Source organism: Tenebrio molitor, chromosome 3, assembly GCF_963966145.1.
Source record: "Tenebrio molitor chromosome 3, icTenMoli1.1, whole genome shotgun sequence".
Taxonomy (NCBI): Eukaryota; Metazoa; Arthropoda; class Insecta; order Coleoptera; family Tenebrionidae; genus Tenebrio; species Tenebrio molitor.
The window spans coordinates 1351237-1373663 of NC_091048.1; the positions used below are offsets into that span (position 1 = coordinate 1351237).

Below are 22427 nucleotides of genomic sequence, written 5' to 3' on the forward strand. Positions count from 1 at the left end.
CAGCTTTACATTATCACACGTAACGACTAATCTCACATAACCTAATTTTGAGTATTACAGTGCTACTGGACCGTCTCTTGCCATGTTGGTAACGGTGACTCATTCGTATAGGAACCGTTCTAAAACCATAAACCAAAACCATTTTTGACCTTCCTTTATGACAACTATCTTAATATGGACATTTACGGCCGGAGCATTCGAGTTAAGTCACACGTTTTCAAATCTTTTATTTTTTACCACAACTCTTTACATTCATTTTTTGCAGCAGTTGCATTAAAATCGAAATGTTTATATATTCTTGTTTTTGTATCGTGCGTTCATTTAAATTTATCCTCAAAGTTGGCATTGGAGAGTCGATTGAGAACGCACCACTCGTGTAAAACCGTAAGATTTAAACAGCTGATCTGTGATCCTTTATCCGTATAGTGCGTTCACAATCGAGTCTTCAACGCCTACTTTGAGGAAAAATTTAAATGAACGCACGATACAATCCATTTTAATACTTAATGATTAAAATTCATTATATTCCTGGAAGGTTTATTTGATAAGAAAATGTTAATATTATATTTAAAAATGGTTCTAAAAGTGGATCATTTTAAATTTTGACTAGTTTAGAAATATTAAATATATATTTTATTGATTCTAGTCTTTTAAATTTGGCGGGTTAACTGATACTGAAAATGCGCTTGCTGCCTATTGGTTTCTTGACAGCTTCAGCGCCCTCTGAATTTGTCTAAGAACCAATAAGAAGCGATTCAACGTTGTTTGAATTTACCTGGAAACCAATAAGAATCTGCCAAACAATTAACACTCGCCTGGACCCCAGAAACCTAATCTGTCTTCTAAATTAAACTGTTGTACTTTTTTACATCATTTTTAATATCTCAATTTTATCTCTATTGATTCCCTGATCCAGAATCAATATTTGATGAACTTTATGGGTTTGTAAATTGTTTTAAAGTTCTCCTAAAACATTTTTCCACTTTCCTACATTTTTATTTTATAATTTTAATCTTAAGAGGGTTAAGGATGAACTGGAGTAACATTGAAAAATGGCGAAATTTGCTTAAAATTGGTACAATAGTCCTTTCATCCATTCTAAAGTACTGTGCCAAATTTAAAAAAATTTGATCGAGGAATTTTAAAGTTATTACCTTTTAAAGTTTCGGGATATTTTACACGTGTTCTTATGAGAAATGGAGCAATGGTCGCATAAAAATTGATAAAAAACATATTTCAAGGCCAATTTTTCTTAAATTTTTCACACATAAAGTATCGATATCGTAGAATTTTCTAATGAATTCACAAAAAAAGTTGGTCGAGGATTTCCCTTGTAATCGCTAATTTCATGTGGAAAAACACGGTTTTTGAGGTTATGTATCTGTTTTAATTTCAATAAAAGTGAACAAAATGCATATAATTGACGTCGGTATGCAACATTACACTCATATCGCACGTTTTACTGCAGTTACGTTAAGAATTTTAACAGAAATCAATGAAAATTGAAATTCAGTGTGCTTTTGTTTACTTTCACGTACAGTCTTAGTCAAAAGATTGTAAAATCACATGTAAGTAATTATCTAAATATCAAGAAAATAAACACAAAATGTACCTGCAACTCATTACAATTCGTTTCCAAAAAGTAAAAACTATTTTTTCAAATATTGATTTCTCGTAATAAACGTTTCATAGCATTATAAGAAGTCCGCAACTTTTTGCTGAGATTGTTACTCCAGTTCATCCTTAAGTTGACACATCATCATAAAGTAAAAACGTTTTGGATGTGAATTGTCAAACTCAAGGTCGCTTAAAACTTATGATTAAACTGTACGTTAGTGAGATCTGTCATAAATTCCAATAACCTTATTCGCGCACCTAGTTACTTTTGCTGGTACTGCCAACTTACCGACAAGTCCCCAATTCACATCTATAATGTTCTGACAATGGTTCTGCCTTAAGTCTAATTGTTTTCCACCCTTACCCATAGGCGGGTATACATTTTGATGGCTAATTTATTCCAGATTTTACATCAATTTGTAATGCTATTTCGTAAATAATTCAAATAGAAAAAACGTTTCATTTAACGAGCTCTGCTATGTGTTAAAATTAACACACGCATTTTAGATACACCTGTATATATTTTTATAGTTACTAGAGGTTCCATTCTTTCTTTGATCAGATTCTATTTTAACAACTTCTTGTCATGAGTAGAGTCATCGAAATATATTTAAATAAAAATGACCCTCAAATTTACTAAACTCGTCAGCAATGATTGATCATATTGGTTACAAAGAAACTGATAAAAATCTGATAAGAAACTATTAGATATTCTTCTTTACACTATATATAGCGTGTTTACTTATTAATGTTTTCGTTGGTGCGTACTGCGTATAGTGATGCAGTACAAAAAAAATATTTCTAACCAAACGTAATCCACACTCATTTCATCAATATTAATTATAACCAATCAGTTATTGTTATGCAGTCGTCGTATATTAATAATTGTGAATTTAAATTAACTAGATTTATGTCCAGACAATTATTGTTAGACGACAATTTATAATTTAACAATTTAGTTCGACTGGTTTCAATTTTAATCTAATTTTTTTTTTTAATTAACAAGTAAAAGTATCTTCTACACTAAATTAGTTGTGCAATCTTTGAGAATTAGTCTTTTAATTAACATTAATTAAAAAATTTGTACTGACAATTTGTTTACACTCATTGTATTTAAATTAGTGCAATGTTCTTGTCCGCACAAAATAATTGTTGATGAATAAATGTGAAGAATTGTTGGTGATAAAAACTTTATTGGTGATTTTTTTTATATCAGTACATAGCAACATTGTGGAGTAATAAAGGCTAAGTATTTAAAAAGTTGTTCATTTTATTTCTAATACGCTAATAACGCGTCAAGTCGGAAATCGCCCATTTGATTGGCTGATTCAAATAAAATGTTAAAAATCGTCCAATCAGATCGCTTGACATGATGTTAACTTTAACAACGACTTGACATCGCTTTATGCAACCTTTATGCAGCCTAAGTCAAAAATATGGATGGATGATGGAATGAACCCAAGAAAAAGACATCGGAAGTCCCATCAAAACGAGAATCTAGAGAATAGTGTAAGAATGGTACATTGTTGAATGAGCGTATAATGATGGCTATTATTCAAGAGGATGGAAATTCCAACACGAGCCGTAGACGAGTGGTGGAATCATTCGAGTGAATAATAGCAATTATAAGCGAGTTGAAGACTATACCAAGAAAAGACAATCTTTGATATCAATTCCACGCCTCGTGTTAGAATAAACTGAAATCCACGGCTGTCAGCCTCGTATTTTCATTCTATAACGGCAGATCGCCAGTCGGATGCGTTTGTAAACAATAAGTTGCACATCGCATAGCAACCAATTTTAATTGTCAAATATTAAAAATCAAATTAAATTCAATTTTCAATTATTGTTTTTTCTTGATATAGTCGTGGAGGAAGTATAGTCTTCAACTCGCGTATACCTAATGACTATTATTCACTCGGATTATTCCACCACTCGCCTACGGCTCGTGTTGCAATTTTCATCCTCTTGAATAATAGCTACCATTTTACGCTCATTAAAGAATGTACTATTCATTTTCTTTTCCAATTGCACAATAAGGGAAATATTTCTTTAAAACAAAGATTTCTAAAACTTGCTGCCTAAATTGAGGTTCGAGTTATTTCTCAAAAATCTAAAATTTACTTGTTTCTTGTCCAAATTTGAAATGAAAATGTTCTTCAGTATTTTATGAAATCAAAAAAGAAGAAATAGAACATCCATTATCTCACCAATACTGTAAAAAAATATGTATGATCATTCGTTATTCAAGGTATTGTTTTTAAAATTCTTATCAAATTGTTGATAATTCTGACGTTGATCGAATGCATTCATTTTTAAAACGAAAAAGAGTTAAAATAAAAGACAACAATGCACCACATTTTTTAATGTTTATCATGGCAGAGAATTAATTTCGAACAGACAATTTTGAATTCGTATTTTTAAAGTTTTAGCTAGAGGAGGTGTTCACAAAAAATAAATATATCATTTTCCAAATCAACAATTATTTGGTAATATCATGGCTTGTATATCGTTAAATAATATTTACCTACACAAAATAATTACGGAAGATTGTTTTACTAACCGGCAAGATAACACTAACAAAATTTTAGAAGATTAGAAAAAAAATAATTTTTTGTTCGACACTGTCAGAATTTGAGAATTTTCTCCTATGTGAACGGATTTTGATAAATGCCACAACTTGTCAAAACGAAACGTCAAGCTAATTTTAAAGGTTTTAAGCGATTTGGAGCCTTTAAGGGGCTCGTCTAACAAAAAAACGTTGTAGGTATTCAACTCGTTTGTGTGTAAATTGGGCCTTTTTTGGCACTCGTGGGCCTTTAAAACGCTTGTTTCACTCGCGTTTTAAAATGGCCCACGCGTGCCAAAAAAGGCCCAATTTACACAGAAACTCGTCAAATGAACTACTATTAAATTCAAATCAGCGAAATGAATTATGCTTATTTCTTGAGAAGATATGATTGCTTTTCCACTTTGCTCATTGTGTACCTAAGCTGCGTAGAATTTTCTTCTTCGCACTAATTTTTCCGCCATATTATGTAATCAAGTGCACATTTATTGCACAATAACCCCTGCCACCATTTTAAAATTTTGGCAACTGTTGACACATCAGTTATGAAGACAGTGCTAAAATTTATTATACTCATACTTTCGTAAAATTATTTGACATATCATTTATAACCTCACTATTGATACAACACACACCATTGTTACATGCACTTAAAGAACAATTCGTGTAAGCCGTACAAAAACAATTTTACTTTTATTTTACAACCGTTCTAAAACTTGGCATAAAAATTTATAGTTCCTCAAATACGATGCTTCGTTAATTGCCTCACCTTAATTAATTCAGAGTTCCCAACGTAACTAAAAACAGAAAATTTGTAAGTGAAAAGACAACAGATTTAATCGCTGCTAATTAAAAATATTTCTCTTTATTGTTACAAATTTTCTAACTGAATGAACTGACCTTCAAGTAAATATACACTTAGCGGAACAAACACTTCCTTTATACTTATCCCAGCGGTTTTCCACAGGATGCAGCAACCCATTAATAACTTAATTAAGAGCTGATAAGAAGAGTTTAAACTTTTACTTCGCCTTAACTCGAGTCATTTATTTCCTCGTTTCTTTAACCTGTTTTCCTATTGTTTTCAAACATGAACAAATCATTTTGTTTGGTTGTCAAATATTTATACAAATGGGGAAATTCCGCATTATCGTTGTCGTAAAACGAATACTTTCTTTATCTACTTATACGATAAGAGACAATTAAATCCCTTGATTGCAAATAGGTAGTAAATCGTTTCTACATATAAGAAATAAAATTATGTGTGCTCTAGATAATTTATATTGCAGAAAAGTTTTTGACTTTGTGTGTTTTCAGTCTGGTGTAATAGAAAGTTTAAATGTTTGACAAGCAAACAATCCAGACGAACACTTTGAATGACTCATTGTTTTTCAACTAGAAATAGATTTGCTCCTAGATCAAAACCAAATTAATTTATTTTGCAACAAAAAAAAAATTAACGGTGAGTGCTTCGCAAAGATAATTTTAAAAAGTAAATGAATCAGAGCATCATCGGCTTAGTAATCCACAGGTCAGACCCCACTCTCGATGACAATCTCGTTGTTGTTTGTTTTCCCAGCGTAAAACCTGAAAATGATTTCATTGCGTCTATTTTTGCGCCCACCTTAGCCAGGCAACAGAAAATCCACATGAACAAAACACTTCATCTCCATTTATTGCATCACTTATAAACAGTTGCACATTCGAATCAACATCTTAAAGCTAATGTACAATAGAATCTCAAATGGGGGATAAAAATGCGAAGTTCCTCGATTTGAGCAAACATTTAGAGGAAGAAGGCACAGGAAAGTCTCTCGTAACAAAATAAATTAACCAGTCTCACAGAGCAATGAACGAGTTAAGTTGCTTCATTCTGTGTCATTTGCTGGGAGGCTGGCGGTTGGCACAGTTCCTCAAGTAGTCGTTGACGACGTTGTGCTTGTGTCTTTGGGCCACCTCGGCCGCGGTGAAGCCTTCTTGGTTCTTCAGGTTGGGGTCGGCGCCGGCGGCGATCAGCTGCTTGCAGACTGGAAGGCTTCCGGATAGGGCGGCGGCGTGTAAGGCGCTTTCACCGTTCTGACAAAAACAAAGCCTAAGTAGAGTAGGCGAAACGGAGGATGACTTAAAGGCTAAAGGAAAAATATACATCTGGGAAGAAAGAAAAGCGAATCGACGGTGTACGTAGTGCAGTACAAAAGTTTCTGGACTGACCATCTAATAGAGCCTTCTTTGTCCTTGGGCGTCAATTAGTTCTTCGTAATAGTTATAGTTTTAAAGAAAACGTAAAAGAAACATTAGAAATACATTTATGTACTGAAAAAACTAGTTAGGTACGTCAATTCATTAAGTAAAAAACATATGATAAAAATTCTTTCCACAAGACAAAAAACTACGTGTTTACAAGAAACATCATGCAACAGTTATACATAAAAATAAATCTAAGAGTTTATAATTTAAAACAATGGACCGGAAGGATAATTACGTACTTGTAGATTTTTTTTCCAAAAAAAGCAACAACAAGAATTATTAGAATAATACGATGGTCTCACTGCTATGAATGCGCTGTCATCATCCGATCAGTGAAGTTAAGCAATGTCGGGTGGGGTTAGTGTTTGGATGGGTGACCGCCGGGTTTTTGTTATGTCATATGAACACATTCTGACGTGAACGTTTAAAAAATGGGAGTAATCCAAAAATAAATAATAATGTAAAAAAATAAGAGGAAAAGTAAATGGTAATATAGAAAATCGTGCCTTCTTTTCGTTACTTGATGGAAATATCCGTAATGATAAATAAATCCGGCCTCGCTGCCGTGACGTCTATTTTTAAAATACATATGTATATAATAAAGGAGCTGTTTTGAGAAAATAATTTAGATGTTAAAAGACAACACAAGATATTTTTATCGCATGATGTAGGTTTTATAAAAACTAAATATATTGTATGAAAATGTATATAATAAAAAGACTACTTGAGCCCAAGAAATGTTTTTGTTACGTAGGTAGCTAATTATTTTTTTTCTGTTGGATCCTTAAAAACAACATTTAAATATACTCAGATGTAAGAAACAAAGATAAGAGACTAAGCAACAATGAGTGAATCATGAAATTAAAATTTAAGCATAAAACCGTTTAATTCTTCTGTTACTTTGTATGAGATTTGCAAAGTCCAAAACAAACACATTTATGACTTTATGAGAAACCTTGCTTAACAACAACGTAATATAAATTCCAACTGCTTTTTAGCTGACCAATTTTAAATAGGTACTGAATAACCTTTGTTCACTGCCACCACTCTACCGTTGTCATTATTATAATTTTATATTTTTTTATTCTTTTCTGGCTTCCCTCTGTGTTTTAATTTAAATTGAACTGTACTGCATATTCTGCTCCACCACGTACTCCGTACCACGGCATTCAGGCCGAATTAATTATTATTCATCACGGAAATTATTATCAAGTTATTGTAAAATGTATTAAGAAAACTGGGTGTAAGTATTATTTATTACCATTATTTTATTATTATTATTATTGAAAAAGTAGCACGGCATTGCGGGCAGATTTATTTAACAGTTTATTATTATTTTAAAGTTGAAAATATCTAGCTTGATCAATTTCAAATAATTGATAAATGGTCTTTGTTTCCGGCCTATTGACTAATCCTCTATTGTTTGTAAAATGTTTTAAAAATGGAGATATCAAAATGTACGATAAATGTTGTTTTGTTTTGATTGGATCCTTTGAAATACATAATACAAAATATGGAATGCAAAAATAAAAATATTTCTCATTTGATAAAAATCTTTCCAAAAATAAATTGCCATTTTGTAAAAAAAATACCTAAAGTCCATTCAAAAATCAAAAAACCACCAACGTCGCATTTTCCTCGATAATTACTATCGGCAACGCTGTCTAGTGTAAAATTTGGTGTCACTTGTTATTTTGAGGTTAAATGTTTATTAAGTGTCTTGTTTTTCTGGGCATGTTTAAGTAAAAATAATAAGAATCAATAATTAAATGAAACGTGCTGCTGATAAAACAATATAGAAAGCAATTGAATTTTATTTTGAATCAAATAAATGTCATAATTTATAGTTACCAACATAGTATGAAAAATATCTACCTAGGGTTTCTTAAACTTTACCAACCTAAAGCAACAGGTAGTGGATTTTTGATTTTTGAATGGACTTTATATACATCCCTATCGCATTGTATCGGGTGTTCAAAAAATAAAATTCCATTTTGTAAAAAAAAATATATCTCGCATTGTATCGGGTGTTCAATTAAATTTATCCTCAAGATAGGCGTTGAAGAGTCGCTTTTGAACGCACCACAGATTAAAGATCACGGATCAGCTGTTTAAATCTAATCTCACTCTTTGCGTTGTTTGCGTTTTTAGTGTGCAGACTGACGAGTGGTACGTTCACAATCGACTCCTCAACGCCAACTTTGAGGATAAATTTAAATGAACCCAATATTATCGAAGTACTCTTTAAAATAGCAATCAGATTTTGATAGGAATTTTGACCATCACACACACTGTGTGACAAGGCATTTAGGCCGGATTATTTTATCATGTAATCATAAAAATTACTATCATTGCATAATTCATAAGAGTTTTATTTTTACTTATATATTTTTTATTACTTCTGTCATTTGCCGTTTTGAATTAAAAAAAAAACTTCGGAAAACATCTTACACACTTCAGATCTCCTGTCAAGATATTTTTCTGCAGCTGCACGTTATTTTTAAATATATAGTATTTATTTTCTCGTTAGCATCACATCGAACTTGAGTTATTTTAAACTTCGTAGACAGGTTTTTATCAATCAGCAGGTACGCGTATCACTAGAAACAAGCTAATAAATAACTATTTACCAACAGCAGACCCAGTGAAGGTTTGTATCTGAGGAGTTCGCCAACGACAGCGGAATGACCTTTATGGGACGCCTTGAAAATTGCAGTGGCCCCATCCTAGAGTAAAATCACATCAAGATATGGTCACATTTTAAATGTGATAAAATTACATATCTCGCCGAATCCACTCTGGCCCCAGCTTTGAGCAGCTGGGCTACGATGTGGTCGTGTCCCATTTGGGCTGCGATCCATAAAGGCGTAGCCCCGTCGGTCCTGCTGGCGTCGATGTTAGCCCCTTGGGCTAGGAGAAAGACCAACACTTTGTAGTGTCCATTTTGCGCCGCGATAAAGAGCGGCGTGGCTTTATCCTGCAACAATTCGCACAATTCGTGACATGCAGTTCTTCGAAAAATATTTCTGGAAGCATTTTTTTAACACCTCCCAAAAACATTTCACGCAATTATTTTATTGCACTTTTCCTGTCCACCACTTGCACGTAATTGCGCTAACCTTCATGTGGGTGTTGACTTTGGCGCCTCTGTTCACCAGCTCCTTGACCACATCCATGTGTCCGCACTGGCAGGCCACAAATAACGGACTCCCCCCATCCTGCACAAGCACATGTCTCTTAATTACACGGATTTATCTCTCGATTTAGGTTAATTTCATCTCTGCAACAACTGTCTCTTTGGTACAGTTATAGCGGTACACTTACAACACTGGCAGAATCCAATGGAGCGCCTTTGTCCAATAGGACATTGACGATGTCCAAGTGACCTCCTTGGGCTGCGAAGAACAGCGGCGTCGTCCCTGTCTGCACAAACATTTTTTTATTGCATTTGTAAAAGGTTGCGGGGGCGGTCTTACGATGCGCTTGGCTTTGGGGTCTGCTCCTTGGTCCAGCAGCTCCTTCACGCAGTCGAAGTGGCCGTTGGCCGAGGCTAGAATGAGAGGAGTTGTTCCTTCCTAGGAGAAGAAAATAACAAAATAAATGACATTCAAAAACGTATTTCATTAGATTTTGATTGCACGTGTGAGGTGTTATAAATTTGTATTGGTTCCAAGACCTCGTCCAGAGCTAAAAATATAATCCCATTCAGTGTCTTTCAACGATTCATAAATTGCTGAATTGGTGTCTTGTCGGTGTGCAATAATATTCCTATTGTTATTTTTATTGACAATTCCTACACAAATGTGCGCATTTATCGTCGAACAAAAGTAATGTTCCTTATTAACATAATGGTCTGGCAGCTCCACCAGACCCAGTGGAGTAGTGACCTGGTTATTCGCTCCACTTGGTCAACTATTTTTACTAGTTCGATTGGAAAAGATCGCGGTTCTGAGTCCCATTTAGTTTTTGCGCGAGTCAAGGCGACACTTGTTTACTTGGAGCCAGTTTAATTACCTTATCTCTGGAATCCACATGCACCTTGCCGCTGTCCAAAACCCTCCTGAGCAGAGACGAGTCCCCATTCAGCGCTGCTAAGTGCAGTTGAACGTCCGATAAAGACTCCTTCTGCAAAATAATTATGTCAGAGTGTTTATTGTCGCAGCGAAAGATCAAGGCTGAGTAAACGCAAAAATTTGGGAATGTTTACGCGCCGCTCACAAAAATAAACAGACTGTTAACGCTGTTTTGATGCGTGGTAAACAAAATTAAAAAAAAAATTAGAGAGGGTGTGGAAAAATAATTAATAATTTTTATTTGCATTTTTGTTTGCGGGAGGATTTGTTTGGAGTTGCGAAATCAATAGAAGACTGTGCTCACCTTTAGCGACATTCTAATGGTGTTGACCCAAAATCGGCCACGAAAAAAGCACCGTCTTTACGAGGAGAACGTGTTCACCGGTCCGACTTTCGAATACAGACTGCATCGGAATTCCTCCAAGTGCTGGTTTCCTTGTTACGGTTACGCAACCGTTCAGGTGAGAAAACAGCGGTGTTTTAGGCAAACGCGTCGTATTTCACTTGGAGCACTCGCGGCGACGGTATCGAGCTCACTTTTTAAATCAATCGGCGCACGCGCCATTTTTATTAAATTCGAATTTCGCGCGCGACTTGGTGGCGCTGTCGTCAGTCGACACTGGCGCCGCGATTGGCCGAAATCTCAAACTTCCTTTTCTGCTTAGTGCTTTGATCGGTGTCTGTTTGTGACGATTTTGTGAGTATTTTCTCGTTTTGTCGATTATCTGGACTAGTTTGTGTTTTGTAGGGTATAAAAGATGGAGAACGACGCCGGTGAGTTCGTCGATTTGTATTGCCCGAGGAAGTGGTGAGTCTTTGACGACCACGTGTTTAGGGTTTTTGGTTAGGTTTGGTATTTTAGCTCTGCCAGCAACAGGATCATCCACGCTAAGGATCACGCTTCCATTCAGTTGAGCATTGCTGAAGTTGATCCACAGACTGGGAGGATGACTGAAACCACGAAAAGTTATGCCTTGTGTGGGGCCATCAGACGGATGGGAGAGTCAGATGATTGCATCGTTAGGCTAACAAAGAAAGATGGAATTATTGCTAAGTAGGTATTTTGGGTAGTATGCACAGATAATGCAATGAGTAGAGTAACAGTAGTAAGAAGTATTTCAAACCTACTCAGTGTTATGCACCTTTAGGAAGTGTCAGAGTTAAAAAAAATTTGTACAAGCTGAATTGGAAAGTCAGTATTTAATATTTGCAAATCTGACTGGGAATAAATCAGAATCTTCAAGGTCATGATTCTTATAAAGATAAAGATGTAAAAATAATTTAAATTTTTTAGTTTGGGATTTTGTATATAAAATGTCATTGTCAGTAACTGTTTTAATATACAGTTTTGTTTTCTTAAAGCATGAATGATAAAAACATCTCAATTAAATGATTTGGGACAAGGTAAAGAATTAACACCAAGTATGACATTTATCTAATTTTTCTTCCTTTTTTGATAGATTGAATTTTATTATGAGAATTTGTTAAGTTAGAAAAATGTCGTAAACAAGACACTTTGGCCATGTGTAATTAGCATCTTTTGTGAGTCAGTTATTCATAAGTATCTATGAAAAAGTAAAAGAAATTAATTCACAAACTTCTTAATTTTGTGATATAACACAAAGATTTATAATAAGTAGAGAGTTAATGTAACATAAAGTCTATTCAAAATAAAATTCAATTGCTTTGAATTCCGTTCATATTGTTTTATTAGCAGCACGTTTCATTTATTTATTGATTCTTATTATTTTTACTTAAACATGCCCAGAACAACAAGACATTTAATAAACACTTAACCTCAAAATTACAATTCTCACCAAATTTTACACTACACAGCGTTGCCGATAGTAATTATCGAGGAAAATGCGACGTTGGTGGATGTTTCATTTTTGAATGGACTTTAGTTAGATTTTTCAACTTTATTCAAAGATGAACAATAACAAATTAATATTTAATTTGAAATTGTTGGAATTGTTCCGTAGAATTTCTATTTTTTTTTTATCCTTCTTTTGTGGACCAACTGTGTTGGGTATTATGTATTAGCATCTTTATGAATGTTCATACATTTACATAAAAAAGTAAATTGGACGCGATAATCGTAGAAAACAAGAGTATACTCCGTACGGTGATAGATTGTACGTTTTTAAATTCTAGTTCCAAAACATAAAGCAGTGAAAAATACTAAACTCTCCATCTCAATTGTTTCACGTTATGTAGAAAACCGTTGTATCCCTGCAGATTCATTCCCGCCAAACCAGTTTCTGTGTCTGTCTTCTGTCAAAAAACGTGCAATCTATCAGAGTACGGAGTATACCCAGTACTACCCTTGACGAATTCCAAAAGTAATTTAAACACACGTAATAATCGATTCATTATTTGGATGTTAACAAAACTACAACACAAAGCTTGTTAATTTTGAAATTTTTCAGCTTTGTAGTTGTTTCAGAGATCTTAGAAGAGATGCAACAGTTCTATTGTTGCATAGATTCAGCATTGCATCATCATTGTTTCTAGTTGAACTCGTGCTGCCTTGATTAATTGAAGAATGTGATGGCACAAATACATTTAATATGTGTGAAAGTTTTAAAAGTCGACAGAAGCGTTGTAAATTTGCGATGATTAGAGAAAACATTGGAATGTATTCGAATTGATTTAATGAAGCTATGAATATTCAAAAATAACTCTTTGTATGCATAATTTACACATTTACAACAATGCAAGTCAAATGTGAAGTGTGCAAAGGTTCAAGTTCATCTTTGCCAATAATTTTGAATTTATTGTTTTTTATGTGACGTTTATGATACTTTCATGTTTACAGAAAACTATTTTTTAAAACGTACTGATTGAACTTTTTCAAAAGATGTTTGTTTTTTTAATGTTTTTCACTTTCCCCTTGAGGTCATTTACACAACTGAATTTATTTTTCAGTCAAGTTTACTCAAGATTTTTTTTAGAAGATGGGCGATGAACTGTAATATGTGATATAAGGCTACAATTCCAAAAACAAACAAGACTTGGATTTCGTATTTAAAAATTAGTTCTCTGTAGTTTATGTAATACCAACTACGTATTTATTTTTTCAAAAAGATTGAACTCTGATATGCAAATTAGTAAAGTACGAGTGCCAATGATTTCTACACATTATTTCTTTAATTGGTTGGGACTAGAATTAATTAATACCAAGTGTTCCGCCAGAATGAGTGAATGTGTGATGCAGTTGAAGAAAACATGTTCGTTTTTCTATACTTTCGGGAACAAATATTTCAATTGAGATTAAGATTAAAAGATTTCATTAAACCAGTCTTTATTAGTACGTTCACGTCTATTCCAATAAAATAACAAAAACAAAATTATCAGTTTAGGAATGGAAATTTTTTGATGTTATCACGTTTAAACGTTTTTAGAGTAACTGAAGACAGACGGTGAGTCGGCAGTTGTCTCACGTTTTTTTGTGCACCTGTAAAACAAAGAGTGCGGAACTGAATAAGTTGAAATCTGCAGTTTGCAACCTGAGTTTTAGAATTGAGAAGTGAAATTATGCTTCTGAGATCTTTTAATCAACCGTTATCAGATTTAGATTCCATTAGATATCATCTCGTCAGTTTATAACATTCATTACATCACTAGACAGTGGGCCGTATGATTTCCCATTCGTTAAGCCTTTCATTAGCTAAATAATTGATTAGACAAAGTGAGAGTATATGCCAAGCACTATGTTAGACAGAGACAAAACAGTTTAACGACGTTCTTTAACTTTAATGAAAGGGAAATCATACGGCCCAATATCACCAAATTTTTGAATACTTGCCAGAAATCATCCACAGTTTTTTGGGTAAATTTCTCATTTGAGTTTTCACAATGATATTTATGAGAGCCAATAAATGAGATCCAGTTTAGAACCTGAATCGTTATTGAAGAAGAATGTTTTTATAACTTTTTTAATTTGTACTAAACAAATAAACTCATAGTTTGGTAATCTGCCAAAAAGTTAATGAACTTGTAAATTAGTAACAATTGATAATTGATAATGGCTGTACGGATTTGCCATTTTATTTTTTAATTCAAGATTAACAATCTTAATTGCGCATTTAATAATGATTAAGTCGCGTATAAATTTAAATTTGAATTGAACGGGTACAATGAATACAGATTTCTTTTTTATTAAATCATGATTTTGGCATGGTTTCTGAAACCACAGAAGAAAATATTGTGATCGTGTTTTTAGTGGAAATTTTTTGCTGACATTTTAAATAAGCCTGTCATCGTTGTCTGTTATTTGGAAGTACTTCCAAATTCCGGTACTAATCGATTGTTTTTTTTTTGTTTCAGGAACTTCTAACTGCATTTGTTTGGACATGAATACAACGTTCCCTTTGTAATTTGTGTTTGAATAAATCTTTATTTATAGTTGTGTTTTTCCTAGCCCAACGAATTAATAGGTCCGTGCCAAATAATCTATAATTACGATTCCACGTAACAAATAAGAAAATCATTCGAACTCGGCGGTACCAACTCAAAACCTGTTGGTCAGCTTTTTCTTGCGGTTGTCAATCGACAGGTGGACAGGTGCTGCTCCCTACACGGTACCAAACAAACCCATTCAAACATGGGGCAAACAGTACCCAAATAAGGAAGTTTCACATAAGATGGCCGAAAGTGGTTGTGGTGTTATGTCAAACAGTGTAAATACACAAAACCAAGTTAGTGCAGTGCAAAGGATTAGCCAAACCGAGGAAAGCGACAAGACTGACCAAGGTAGGAAAACGCGAACATAACCTCAAAATTTTGTCAACCAGATGCGGCGGTCTGCGGGGCGAAAATCTGAGAGTCGAGCCAGAATCGGGCCGTTTGGGTCACGATTTGGCGTGGGAGTGACTCTCAGTGCGGATGGGGCTTGCGGAAGCAGCCAGAGACGAGTCGTCCGAGTGACAGAAATTAGGTTATGTCGACTAATGAGTCACAACAGCGTTACCGTTCACTTTCTGCGGCGCTCTGGGGCCCAAAAGTCAAGGTTAAGGTGCGTGTCGAGTGTGTCCCTGTGAAATTCGCCGGAAAATTCGAATCAATTTGTTGGTTTTTGTGAAGTGAATCAACAGGCTGTTCCGCAAATTGATGCTTTATTATTGGCTGGATCCACGCAGGTCGACGCAGTCTCACCACTCTCGTTTCAGTGATGGAACCCATGCTTTTGGAAGACCACAGATACGGCGACGTCCCCAGAAGCGTCTCCAACCTTTTGACGTTCTTCGAAAGAAACAAACTCACACCTGACAAAAACGACCTGATCGTGGGCCTTCTCCACATCCTCATGGTCGAATCGGGGTTCGTCCACAAAGCCTGCACCGACCTCGTCGAAGACTGCGACTTCAACTACAAGAGACTCCTCCGACACTCTCAATCCTTGCCGGCCAACTGGAAAGTCCACAACTCCTACCGCACCGATTTCGTCCTGAAATCCGCCCCCCATCTGGTTTCTAACCTCATTTGCACCCCTGTCGCCGACGACTTGCTCGTCAATTGCGTCATCAAAGACGTGGACACCTTCAGCGTGTTGCTCGACCCTCTGACTTATTTCACCTCTTCGACGGTCCAGTTGGGGAGCTTCGCTTTCCAAAGTCTGGACCATCTTGCCCGCACTTTCAAAAACCGGATCGCTTTTCCCGCCAAAATTGCGGTGGTGGCGGCGACTGGTGGAATCTGCGGGTGTTTCCAGGACCTGCCGCACGATCTTCTGGTCAGGATCATGCGGTATTTGAGGATTCAGGATGTGATGAGTTTGGCTCGAACTTGTAGGGCCGCGTGTCAGTCGGCACAGGAACCCACTCTTTGGGTCAAGTTGCTTGACGCAGATTTTCGAAAAAAGAATATTTGTAAGACTTACGAGGAGCTGAAGTTTTTGTACGAAATTAAGTACGCCAGGGAGCTCAACAGGATACTGCTTAACAGGCCCCCCAACTAAGCTTTACGTAGAAATTGTTTTAATCTTTTGATAAATATTTATTTTGGGTGATTTGATAATTAAATAATTAATTACGACAAGCTTGTTTCATTCAACATCTTGACAACTCGGAAAGTTCCTTTTATTTGATTACCCATTTTCCTTTTTTATTTTATCACAAGAAAGAAAAATTCATGGTTCTAATTTTTCTTTTTTAATTGAGCCAACATTTTTTTCAACACAGCCAACTAATATTATTTATAGAAGTTTATGTTATGTTTGGTCTAATTAGTGTCAAACTGGCGCTACAAATATATTTCGTTCAATATTTTTGTCGATAAATGTCTGTTTGAGCGTAAACCGGTTCCAATTAAAAGAGAAACTAACATAATGGTCTCTATAAATTATGGGAAAGCAATTAAGTTTACAAACAATCGTTTGTATATTGCAGCTTACCATGAATTATTACCGAGAAATGTCAATTTGTCTGTTCAAATTTCACTTATGTGGTGACCACTCGAAATATTTCTATAAATTTGCGTGAAAAATTTGTGAGAAAGTTGAAAATGGACTTCTTCCGGCGAGACTCGAACCTGAATTTTACAACTGGATTGACCCACAAAAATGTGTTTTTAAATTATTGAAAAAAAAAAAATAGAATTCAGGTGGCTAGAAGAAAATTGTTGGATATTTTGTTCCAGACTGGTAGCGGCAACGTTCTTGTCAGTACCTTTGTGATCACTCTGTATGTGTGTTTATCAACGTGCAGCGCTCTTTATCACATTAGAAAAATGTTAATGATGATGTTATTAGTTGCCGGTGTTATGTAGTTGTGATAAAGCTCAAGTTAAGGACAAATGCCAGGCATAACATTGTTTTGTAAAAAAGTAAAACTTACTACATATTTGTAAGACACTAAAATAATAAAGATAACATATCTAAGTGATTCGAATTTAAGCATTTGTGTACCATGCGGTACCTCCGCGTGGTTAAACATCTGCGACCTGGTTTTGTCATGGTAAACGATTTTGGAGCAAATATCCAACCCCCATTTAGGAAATTAGAATTATAGTATACAGGGTATTTCACGAGTGATAATGAGCTCGACGGAATTGAAAATGCAACCCGCAATTCATTTGCAAAGTTAACATGGATATTATGTACTATCGGTGGACATTAAAAGCTGGGACATCCAAAATTTGCTCATTGTGTCTCAGACTTTTGAATTCTCACTCAAAATTAAAATTGTCATTAAAGAACTGAACTTTAACTTGATGTTTTTGACAATATGTCATAATTTTCATAACCTTATTTGTAAAAAGCCAAATTTACACAATGTATATTTTTGAATTTTGACTTTATACAAATTTGATGTTTGTCCCAGTTTTTTATGTCCACCGATAGTACATATTTTTTTATTTAATAGTTAGCTGTGTAGTTTCGTAAATTTTTACATAAACGTCATGAAATTGTGAGGAAACGAAGATTTTTTGGGAAAATGTTTATTGCAGGCATAAACGCGTAACGGCAGAAGCATTTTTATTATATTCGCTATAAATCAGGATCGTATCTGTTTTCTCATCGTTCGAGTACATTTTAATCATCGTATTTAAACTTTTTCGTAAATGTCAGTTGTGGTAACTACAATTATTGGAAGCAAAGCCATCATGGATCCACAATTTCATTTTAAAACAATAGGATATTTAAAGTAACCACGTTAACTTTGGAAATGTATTGTGGGTTGCATTTTCAATTCCGGTGTGGTTATTGTCACTCATGAAATACCCTGTATATTTTTTTCTGTGATAATATTTTGTTTGTATTTTTTTTCTATTGGTTTGATTGATCCACATGGGATTAAAGATCTCTCATCAATGGTTTAACAACCAATAAAACGATAAGCAAATGTTGGATTAGTATAAACACAAAATATTTAAAAAATGTGTAGTAAGCAACATAAATTAAATTTATAAAACAGGTGGAGGAAAACTAGGTAAAGTGTTCTTGATGAAGGTTTTTTTGTGCACTTTAAAAAATTAAAGACCATCTTTGTCGATTTCGCTTTAAGTTTAACGACCAAAAATCAACTTTCATTTTTACCTTTATAAGTGCCGTGTGTAATATAGCGTTGTAGACAAGTCTAATGAAAATCATTCCCATACATTCAAAATAAACCTGATCCCAAATTGAAACTTTGACGAAGTTCTGTGTAATTTTTTTTAATCAGAGGAGACATTATCGATAGTCACTCCATGAACTCTGTCTGGCAGGTGTGAAAATATTAGCTTGATAGCGTAGGATCAAAACGATAAAAGTTTAGATGTGTGGTGCGAAACGGAAGCAAAAATTTTGCTGGGGTCTAAAAATGTGGCGGCAGGATGTTCCCTATTTTGGAAAGAGTCAACAGCATTATCAAAAGAAAGAACAGATTTCTCAATAGATAAAACCTTGACGTAATTCATATCGGTTGTTAAAAAGTAAGATTGAAGTATTTGTTCAAGCTCTAATCTGGCAAAAAATTTTGATAAAAGGAGGAAAGAAGAAATGGGGAGATGGTTGCTCATTATTATCATCTTTTTACTTCGTTATAAAGGGAATAATTACGTTCTTGAACTACATACTTCAAAATATGAATATTTAAACCATAGATGTCTCTATTGTTCTTGTTTTTTATTTTGTGGAATGCATTACGACCTTGTATTATGAAAAGTATCAAATATGTGACCGACAGTACAGACATAATTTTACTAAAATCTGTTTCAGAGAGTGGAAAAAAGTTGCCAATATTTTTTGACTATTGATGGAAATTAGAAATACATAATTATTATCTTTTTTCTGTAATAATATATTTTTTTTGTATTGATTTGATACATACGGGATTAAGAATCTCTCTTTAATGGTTCAACAACCTATAAAAGGATAAGCAAATGTTGAATTAGTAAGAACACAAAAAAAAAAATAGCAAAAATGTGTGCTAAACAATATAAATTAAATTTAGAAAGCAAGTCTTGTAATAGTTATTTATGTAACAAGTGAGTAAAGTAATACTTTTTTTTACGAGAAGGAAAATTTGCCGCTCGAACGAAGCGAGTGCGCAAATCCGCCGAGTAAACAAAAGATACTTTACTAACGAGTTGCATACAAATTTTTTTTGGCGCCCGTAAGTTTAGATACAATTTTTTCGACACTCAAAATGTGAAAATTTTCTCCTGTGTGAACCCGTGGACCTTTAAAACGCTCCTTTTACTCACGTTTTAAATTGGCCCATTCATGCTAAAAAAATCCCAATTTACATACGAACTCGTTAAAAAAACTACTAATTATGAATGAAAATTTTTATAATTGCGTTAAAAAATGAACCGCTATGGCACTTTTTTTAACGTTTCTGGACCGATTCAAAAATCACGTATTTTATTACGGACGTTAAAATAGTAGTTTATTTAACGAGTTCGTGCGTAAATTGGCCATTTTTTGGCACGAGTTGGCCATTTTACTACTTTTGGCTACGAGTGCCAAAAAAGGCCCAATTTACACACGAACGAGTTGAATACAACGTTTTTTTGTTCGACGAGCCCCCCAAAAGCTCCAAATCGCTTAAAATCTTAAAAATTAGCTTGACGTTTCGTTTTGACAAGTTGTGACACTTATCAAAATCCGTTCACACAGGAGAAAATTCTCACATTCTGACAGTGTCGAACAAAAAAAAAAATTTTAGTTTCACGTCTCCTAAGGCGATTCTAAACTTTTTTCAAATCGTTGGACAAAATGCTAGTACATATTTTTATCTGAGAGTTTTCAATGAGTGACAAGTCTGTAGATTCTTGTGGCAATTTCGTCAATTTTAGATACTATTTTTATCCTCAGATCATAATGTAGTCACACGATCATTTCTTTTGTCAGGACTACGACGACTCAATGCTTAGATCCAAAGAATTTCGATTCAACCGTAAATCACACTATTGTATTACTATGTTCACTTTTATGCAGTTCGTACAACGTTGGCCTTCTTAAACAATCTGTTGTCACAACAACGGCTTTTTTATTGCAATTACCTCCAAGTCTAACTGTTTAAAGTTATTTCATAGTAGTTACGGAAACTGATTCTTTACCATGTGCTGGGAAAAGATTAAACCATGAAGTAATATTCCAGTAAAAATGTTAAAATCTTATTTGATTTAAATATCCAAAGGCTGTTTTGTTTATGTAACAGTTGTTGGCATGATGTTTTATTTGTTTTCCTATTTATTTAAAAGAAATTCTGGATCACAGTGACCTTTATGGGAGAATATCGGACGGTTGTTCTTGTTCGTGGTATCTTTTTTACCTCTTTAATATTTTAATGGAACTAAGAATTAATGTTTTTTGGTAAAAAGTATAACTGCACGATAGGTAAAGTGAACTTGTAACAATAACCTCATACTTTGAACTCTTGTTTTCAAGGAATTTCTTTTTTTAACGCAATTCATTGCTATCATTCAATTCTTATTTTTTGCGACTGGTTCAAGGAAAACTTCAGTTTCTTCATTATTGTTTTTTTTATTTTCATTTCATTCTGTCAATATGCATAGTGAACCTCTTGCAGATAATTTCAAAGAAATCTCGTGTTAAATTCTTCTATTTTTTATCCATTGCAACAGCTGGACATTTAAAATACATATTATTATTTATTTATTACAGTCCTAGAAGTAAGTGTAAGTGATGCGGTGTAAATTTGGATAGGTAAAAATAAAAACACAATTTCTGATTCTAGTCACGTGGCCCACGAGGGCATTACTCGTTCCTGTAGCGTCGAGACAATCACATGACTCATCCTTTTACCACCTTTACATTTTAAAAACTATGTTACGAGTCCCTCTTTAAACAAACTGTAAAGATAACTTCGTACTTTGCGTTTGTCAATATTGGCACAAATTTCGGTACGTTGGACTTTCAACGAGGACTCGTTAAACAGATGCAGTAAAAGAAAAAAATCTCATCTCATCAATAAAACAACAGGACGAATTCTTGCTTGATGAATGAAAGTTTGACATAGTAAAATTAATTAGTCAAGATAAACATTGTTTGTTCGGTTATAATTTTTGTGTTTAGTTTTAGAAAATGGACCTCTAGAACCACTTCCTCTGCCAGAGGCAACAAGTTCAGGTACTACAGGGAAAATTCCAGATCTCAGCAAGTGCAATGGCGACACTGGTGAGTAATAATTGTGATATGTTTGTTATGTTGCTACATTAGATAGTACTATACAGGTATCATTTAAATGAATCACCAAATCAAAGACAGTTTGTAGTACCTACCACGATTCTCAAATAAATTGTTTTTGCCGAAGCAATACCTTCATTTTAAAATTTTTGGTCGGTTTTGTTGCATCTAGATCGTTTAGAAAGGCACAAGAATTTTCAGGCGTTTATCTAAATATCCTGTGCCATTGACATTTGAGTATTAGCTTGACAGCTCATTAATACAACAACCTCATTATGTTGGTTCCTTACCATTAAGAAATAGCAAGTTTTGTGTTCGCGTAATGACTCCACAATGATGTTGTAGTTTTTCATTGATCCATTCCCAAATTGCATAATATTACACTGTTTAGAACTTTATCATCAGTTTCTTTTATCGAAAAGAAAAAGAAAAATAGTGTAGAACTGTCGATTTAAAAAATAATTCAGGTTTTACCAGTTTTTTCACCAAATAAAAATCAAAACAATCGTAAATTGAATAATATTTGAAAAAGAAGCTGTAGGAAGTAAGTAGGTAGCTAAGTACGAAAGTTAGTAAGTAAGTCTATTAGCTTTACCAAAAAGTGATCTAAGTCCTCAATTATGTATCTCAGGATCTAATTTTTTTTGTGATTGTATTTTTGTGTGAACTAAAGACCTAGAAGACCTAGTTTCTGGAGGTACGGTGAAGTACTCTTCCTTTTGTCACCCCTTCCCAATTACATTTTTAAGGACGTAGTGCACCTCCACTTTCTGATAGGAGTAGT

General features: G+C 34.2%; 4 protein-coding genes across 9 annotated transcripts in view; 3 read left to right on the top strand and 1 right to left on the bottom strand.

Annotated features, from left to right (window-relative positions):
- Window positions 1–5838: 5838 nt before the first annotated feature.
- On the bottom strand, window positions 5839–10976 carry LOC138127342 (ankyrin repeat domain-containing protein 29-like). The gene is made up of 8 exons (XM_069043381.1): window positions 10811–10976; window positions 10448–10558; window positions 9910–10008; window positions 9758–9856; window positions 9553–9651; window positions 9213–9410; window positions 9064–9159; window positions 5839–6262 (listed from the first exon to the last, which is right to left on the bottom strand). Exons 1-8 carry the CDS (start codon window positions 10820–10822, stop codon window positions 6065–6067), a joined length of 912 nt encoding a protein of 303 aa, XP_068899482.1. The 5' UTR covers window positions 10823–10976; the 3' UTR covers window positions 5839–6064.
- A 79-nt stretch (window positions 10977–11055) lies between these two features.
- Window positions 11056–14913, top strand: RpS21 (ribosomal protein S21). The gene is made up of 4 exons (XM_069043383.1): window positions 11056–11203; window positions 11255–11314; window positions 11369–11560; window positions 14836–14913. Exons 2-4 carry the CDS (start codon window positions 11265–11267, stop codon window positions 14843–14845), a joined length of 252 nt encoding a protein of 83 aa, XP_068899484.1. The 5' UTR covers window positions 11056–11203; window positions 11255–11264; the 3' UTR covers window positions 14846–14913.
- Window positions 14914–15067: 154 nt separating this feature from the next.
- Window positions 15068–22427, top strand: part of LOC138127341 (phosphatase and actin regulator 2) — a 97575-nt gene continuing 90215 nt past the window's right edge. For 3 of the 6 annotated variants that reach the window (XM_069043371.1, XM_069043377.1, XM_069043374.1), the window contains exons 1-2: window positions 15068–15261; window positions 21533–21634. In XM_069043371.1, coding sequence (XP_068899472.1) covers window positions 15153–15261; window positions 21533–21634 — 211 coding nt within the window. In that variant the 5' untranslated portion in view covers window positions 15068–15152. The remainder of the gene's footprint in view (window positions 15262–21532; window positions 21635–22427) is intronic. The other 3 variants (XM_069043373.1, XM_069043376.1, XM_069043380.1) reach the window with 2 other exon arrangements.
- LOC138127343 (F-box only protein 7-like) lies at window positions 15268–16545 on the top strand. The gene is made up of 2 exons (XM_069043382.1): window positions 15268–15523; window positions 15678–16545. Exon 2 carries the CDS (start codon window positions 15680–15682, stop codon window positions 16463–16465), a length of 786 nt encoding a protein of 261 aa, XP_068899483.1. The 5' UTR covers window positions 15268–15523; window positions 15678–15679; the 3' UTR covers window positions 16466–16545.

Coding starts and splice junctions, on each gene's coding strand:
- LOC138127342 (XM_069043381.1), bottom strand. Junction 9,160..9,212: donor GAGTGGATTCGGCGAGATAT/GTAATTTTATCA, acceptor ATTTTACTCTAG/GATGGGGCCACTGCAATTTT. Junction 6,263..9,063: donor CTTCACTGGGTCTGCTGTTG/GTAAATAGTTAT, acceptor TGTTTTTGTCAG/AACGGTGAAAGCGCCTTACA.
- RpS21 (XM_069043383.1), top strand. CDS start 11,265: ATGGAGAACGACGCCGGTGAGTTCGTCGATTTGTATTGCCCGAGGAAG. Junction 11,315..11,368: donor TTGTATTGCCCGAGGAAGTG/GTGAGTCTTTGA, acceptor TTGGTATTTTAG/CTCTGCCAGCAACAGGATCA.
- LOC138127343 (XM_069043382.1), top strand. CDS start 15,680: ATGGAACCCATGCTTTTGGAAGACCACAGATACGGCGACGTCCCCAGA.